The sequence below is a fragment of the Pygoscelis adeliae genome, unplaced genomic scaffold (genome assembly GCF_000699105.1).
Source record: "Pygoscelis adeliae isolate BGI_AS28 unplaced genomic scaffold, ASM69910v1 Scaffold57, whole genome shotgun sequence".
NCBI classification, from domain to species: Eukaryota; Metazoa; Chordata; class Aves; order Sphenisciformes; family Spheniscidae; genus Pygoscelis; species Pygoscelis adeliae.
This window is the reverse complement of record NW_008825615.1, coordinates 4,284,419-4,290,819: the sequence shown is the minus strand read 5'-3', so window position 1 is coordinate 4,290,819 and position 6,401 is coordinate 4,284,419. Positions and strand designations below refer to the sequence as shown.

Below are 6,401 nucleotides of genomic sequence, written 5' to 3'. Positions count from 1 at the left end.
CAATATCTTGGGTCTCTGCAGTAGCAGGGAGTTTGTAAGGATTGTCTAGACAGTTGTACCTTTGAGATACTACCTCTGAAACAAGCTGGGTTTTGATGCTTAATTTAGGATTTATTATAGTTATTTAGGTGTGGGTGTCCTCATCACGTGTGCTGATAAATAACTGGAATGAACAACAAAAGAATCCAAATGTAAGCAGTTTTAAATCTCCTGAGGAGTCCTTGTGGAGCAAGCTTTGGAAGCATCCCTCGGATGATGCTGGTTTAGAGTGGAGGCTTATTCTCAGAATGTAGATTTGGAAAATGGTCTTGCTCTGAAAGTGTGGGTTTCTTCCTCACTCCCCCAAGATACTCTTTAAACCAGTGTGTTTGGTGCTTGTGTTCCTCCTTCTACATATAGGATAAGATTAACAGTGAGGTTTTTCCGTTAGAAGTTAAATTGCTTGGATAGTCTTTGGACATCTCAAATCTCCCTTTTATGTGTTTAAGCATAGTTTACAACGGTAGCTGCATAGAAAACAAGTAGCTAATATATCTAACAATTGTTACATGCCATTTTGTGCTTATCCTGGAAAGCTCCTTCTGGTTTTAAGTCTGTGGTTGGGTTTTTTCTTTTTTTATCTGAATTACCATATCTTATGTAATTATATAAAATGTCTGTCATTCAGTAGAAAATAGTGATATGTCATTGATACTAGATTACTGCAAATGTATGTATTTTTAAATTTCATGTATTATGAAAACATCTTTTTCTTTTGAAACAAATGCAATCTACAGTATTATCTGAATAATTCTAGTTAATTTACCTACAGTATCAAGTACACAAGAGTCTGGACTTCAGAGCATAGTTGGAAATCACAGAAGCATAAAAAGGAATGATTCTGGTGAAAATTCTTCTACTGTTACCAGACTTTTGCTTGGGTAATGGCTTGATTTCTTATTTAATTGCTTAAAATGTCATTTAAACCAAAACCAAACACACACTACAGTGTTGGTTTTTGGTGTTTTTTTTCTTGCCTTCAGGGAGGAGAAGTCACAGGAACTTGATGCTCTAGTTAATTACCACAATCCATTAAGACCACTAAACAAATCTAACCAGGTAGAACATGTAACATTTTGCTTCAAAATCTTAAACTTTTCATTCTGCTTTACACACCTGATAACTTTCAATTTACTCTTAGGCCTGCCCCTTTGGGAGGGTTCCTGTTAAACTAGTAACTGATGCTGGTGATGATGTGAAGACGAATGTCCCGCTTACAGCTAGTGTCATGAAGAGGTATGGTTACTTGGTTTACTACAGCACAACAGATCTTAATACTCCTTTTCAACAGTGTTTTTATTGGATAGTGGAAATGTCAGATGTTAAGAATGTTAAAATTGATCTAAAGATTATTGACAAATAGTCATTGTCATTGCAATAGGCATTGCAATAACCTACTTCCCACCTTACTACTCAGATTCTTTGTATGAGAGCATGCAAAGATCAGTTTCTTGTTCTGACTAATCAGTAGGCTCAAAAGAAACGGAGACTAAGGCAAAAATAAATTTTGTTCAAAATAACACTACATCTGTGTATTCCAGTTTTCTAAAATGAGATATAAGGCAGTCTTGTAACTTCCAAAAGATTTTAAAATCCTCATTTTTAACGTAATCCATATGATAATGATTATATTAAGAAAGTGGTTATGCTCATTTTATTGTGAATAACTGTTCAGCAGTTGAAAGAATCTGCCAACTAAAATAGCACTCTGCTACATGTTACCTGACTGGAGCATAGTTTGAAAGTAAACAGAGGAGAAAGCTCCCCCCGCTGCCACCCAATCAAGTCTGTTATGCTAACTTTTTTCCTCTCTTACTGCTGTGCGATTAAATTCATGCAGAAATGGGAACTTTGGGGAGAAATACGTAACCAAAGAGTAAAAACTGCATACTTAGCCTCTCAGAAGTTAGTTAAAGCCCAATACTCTGAATCTGTGAAAGTAGTGGGATAAGTTATTTCACATAATAGTATTGTTCTGTAAGTATTTCAAAATTTACTTTGGAACACACCATTGGGGTTTAGGATCCTAGCTGTAGCTTATTACTGTTTTCTATGGAAGACAACCAATTAAGTCACCTGTCATTTCATAGGATGATGGTGGCATTGTGACAGATTTTTTTGTATTGTTTCTCACTTGGCTGTCAGAGTGGACCTGCTTTTCTGTATATTTGAAACTTATAGCCAAAAGTCTTCACACAACTGCCTTTTTCAACTGGTTCACAGAAGGCAATCATTATGTTATATGTTGGCATGTTATGTGATTAACAATGTTATTTCAATAGGCAAATATCCAACTCCAAATGTACAGCCTTCATTGCACCTTTTCCACAATCAGAACCAAAATCTAGTGGGGGTGATTCATATGACCTGGGAGACTTACAGGTAACTTAAATCTTTTTAAAGTAGATATAAGGAACTCTACCTGGCTGTCCTATGGTATTAGAAAGGAAAATAATAACACTTTTTTCAATTCAAGACAGAAATAAGCTAGAATTTTCCTTTAAGTAATCAGTTGTGAATAGAAATGGTCATTGTAGCTTTTAAATTTGAAAATTGTTATGCATAATCAGGCATTAAGAAAGAGCTTTCTCTGAACAATACATCTGATGGGAGAAATGGGGGGGTATTAATTTGTCGTATGATTTATGAAGAGGGGATAAACAGATTTCATCTTGCCTACAGGAGCTCTTTCAGCTGTAGTCATGCATTTTATCATGGGAAGTACTCTATTCAGTGAAGTCCATTTAATTGAGTTCATTAAGTGCTCTATGGTGCTGTAAATTACGGCTTTTGATAGAGGTTAATTTCGAGCTATGCTTGCATTTTCATGTCCTATGTCCCCATCCCCTGAAAGAAAATTCAAGAATAGAAGGCATTTAGGTCTTTGTTATAGAAACTGTATGATGGAAATTCAGAGTGTTGATGGATTTAAAAATAGTATCAGTAATACTTGTCCGTGTACCCTGCACTGTTTTCTGAAGCGTATTTGCTTTGTGGTGTGTTGATAATTAATTATCATAAGGAAATGTCTGTCGGGCACTATGCTTGGGATCTCCTTTGATTCTTTTCAAGATGCTTTTTGATTTCTTTAGTCCTTACAAAAAAAATTCTTTACAGTTGCAGATGTTGGATGAGAACAGCTTAGAAACGGCTACCAATTCAACTGTAACTCTCAAAAACAAAATGGATACAAGTCTTGCGATGAAAAGAGAAGGTAACTATTAATATGTGATGTTTTAGTAATTCAAAATAGAATAAGCACTGAAAATTTGCCATTCTGTTTTTAAAAAAAAAAATGCATTGCTAAATAAAATATTCTTCAAAAAGTGAAAAAGTTGGTCTGCTTGGAATTGAGGAGCGTTTAATTAAAATCTGGCTTTTGAGTGGTACCTGTGAATGTAAGGGAAAAAAAAAACACAACAAACCCAAAACAAACAAAACAAAAACTCAAAAACCACCAACAAAAACCCCAGAAAAATCCCCACTGTAACACTGTCCAAAAGCGTGGAGTGCTGGGCTTGAAGTAAAATGCCAATGTATAGTGCTAATTCATTATGTGCTTAGTTCTTACAATACACATAACGTAAATAGGCATTGAAATAGCAACAGTGCAAGGTTTCAGTTTAAGACTTGCCAGACTGAGCGCAGAAAAATGTTGCGAGAATATTAGATAACGGCATTAGTTTATATGAAAAAGAAAAGGTGGATGGTGGCTGAAATTCAAACTAAGGATTATAATGCTCTTGAGGATTAGTCTGTTTAGATTTTGACAAGACTCAAATTATAGTAGCTTGCTTCTCCTGTGACTTTCCTTGTATATACTCCTAGCTTACCCTATAGATGCCAGAGCTCTAATTTCTTTTGTTGAAGTTTACTCTGAGATTGCTTTGACTGAAGTAAACTTAAAAAGGTGAGACCATGACATTGTCTTTCACTTGAAAAAAGTGCAAAGCTTCTGCAATTTTCTCTGAATGCAGAACATCCGTGTCATCTGTTGCTTTCAGCATTCTGCTTTCTATCCTGTTTACCCATTAGTACATGAAACTATGTACCTTTTTCTGCTGCTGTTTATGTATCAGAGACTATTTCTCATATTAGGATTGTTCACATATCTGAATTATCGGCTTCTACTTTGGTCAGGCTTCTCTTGTCTTTTTCTTGGTTAAGTATACTTTACTCTGTTAAGTATCTGTTGTGTTTGGTCAGCTTCACTGCCCCATGCACATTAACTTCTAAATGTTAAATTTATGTCACTTTGGGCATTTCTTAACTTGTAATATAGTGTTTTCCTCACCTGAGTTTTACCACAGCATATGCATGCATCTTAATTTTTGGGCAAAGTATAAAATAAATAAGTTTCTCTGTCATGGTTATTTTCTTATGAGGTTTCCCAAAAGTATGAAAATGCTTTGTCAAAAGGCAAATCGTTTGCCCCTTTTCTCCTATGTCCTGCAAAACCCCCTGAATTATTTTCACCGTTCTTTCCACATACTGAGTGTAATCCATTTTATGAACTTGTGCTGCAGGGATCCTTTATTTGTGTGAATGACACTTGAACTAAATAAACATGTACTCTTTAGAGGCTTATTACATTTCAGTGTCAATCAAATGCACTGTTACACTTCTGATTACTGTAAATGCTCTTGCTTTAAACATGGTGTTTCAGTCTTAACTGTATTGTTCCTTGTCCTCCTTGATTATCTGTAAAGATAGCGCATGATGATGCTTCTGTCTAATTTTTAGAGATTTTATTTTTTAAAGAAATCTAAGTTTTGCTATTATTTGAATGGCTGAGATTCTTATTGCATTATTAACATATTTTTGGGGAATGACTTTTAACTTATTTTAGAAACAGACATTTTTGGTGTATTCCAGAAATAACCTAAGCTCTACTTAAGTATTTATCTAATGCATGGAGTTTGACTATTGTGTGAAGTCACCTCAAGACATAGAAATAGGGGTGGCATGAGACTACTTTACATTGTGGTCTTTCTGGGAAATGTTATAAACAACTCAGATTTATAGCAAGTATTTCAGGGCTGGTAAAATTTAGGGAGTTACTACTAATAACTTAGCACCAACACCATGGAATATGTGTACTAATCTTTTACAGTTACTTGTGCCACTTCTGTGTTTCATCAGAAATCTAGTTCCCTAGATGGCTTTCTGATTTCTGCTGAAGAAATTAGGTGAAAATGTCTAATAATATTGCAAGAGTTGGATTTAGGATTATATACATACCTACCTATTGTAGGAAAGAAAAAGATTTAATTTGAAAAAATGGTGACTTTTTTCAACTTCAGTCACCCCTCAACCCCACAGCGAAACCTTTCCCATTGACTTGCATGGGGAACAGTTTGGGTTTCAGGTCATACTTTCTTTGTGCTTCATTCAAGCTTCCAAATGAGATGCTGGTTGTAGTAGCTCAGTCCTTCAATGGCTGAATTGCACTCAACTTCTGCTTAGCATGGGATACTGCTTTCTAGTCATTTGAAAAGAAAACCGAATGAGCGTGTGAAGGAACACTTTTAGGCTGTGCTATTTGCAGCCTGTCCTGCAATCTTCCATCAATTCGATGTCCTATTACCTCTGCAAAAGGAACCATGAGATGGAGTATGCCTTGCCCCTTTATGCCTCTGGCTTCAGTCATTCCACTGGATTATAGGTTGCCTATTGTCACAGACAACATGCTTCTAATTTGAAGTATTGCAATAAGCTTACCTTAAATGCTTTATAAACCTGCTCAGTGTCCCAGTATGTGGTAGTACAAATGATGAATATGATCTTATTCTGTGTGTTGGTGAAGGAAACAGTTGTATCTCTGTTACTGTTGTGGTAGTATCCTAAGATTTTGAAGAAAGTTGCCATGTTACTACACTGAACTGAATATGAATCCTGAAGATGACATTAATGCCGGATTCCAGTAAGTCAACTGTGTTCACTTATTCTGATACAGAAAATGAGGTAAAATTCTTCTAGAAATGGTGGGATAAATCTGCCAGAAACTGTTTCAAGTACTAAATATCAAGCCTCTTTAATAATCTGATTTTTTTTCAGAAAAAGTCCAGCATCAGAAGCTGAAGATGCCAGAGCCAAGGAGTCTGGAAAGTCAACAGCAACAGTCTAGTTCTGGTGAAAGCTATAGAAAGCAGTTGGATCAGATTAAACTAAACTGTGTTAATGCCAGAAAAAAATGGCCAATTCAAGAAGTGACACAGAAAAGCTGCTATAGAGAGGTAAAGTAACAGGAATATGTAGTGGTTTTCTAGCTGCAGCAGCTTTCACATGTTGAAAAAGTGATTTCTGTGTTCTTAATTGTGGCTCCTTGTGCGCAATAATATCTTGCTTTGCCCTCTGTAGGG

The 6,401-nt window shown here is 35.7% G+C and overlaps 1 protein-coding gene across 1 annotated transcript in view; it reads left to right on the top strand.

The window, feature by feature from the left end:
• The window catches only part of TTK (TTK protein kinase), a 32,989-nt gene that overhangs the window by 14,005 nt on the left and 12,583 nt on the right, over positions 1–6,401 (top strand). The window contains exons 5-10 of the mRNA XM_009333129.1: positions 812–920; positions 1,023–1,098; positions 1,181–1,275; positions 2,322–2,421; positions 3,112–3,253; positions 6,097–6,280. Of these exons, the coding sequence (XP_009331404.1) occupies positions 812–920; positions 1,023–1,098; positions 1,181–1,275; positions 2,322–2,421; positions 3,112–3,253; positions 6,097–6,280 (706 nt within the window). The remainder of the gene's footprint in view (positions 1–811; positions 921–1,022; positions 1,099–1,180; positions 1,276–2,321; positions 2,422–3,111; positions 3,254–6,096; positions 6,281–6,401) is intronic.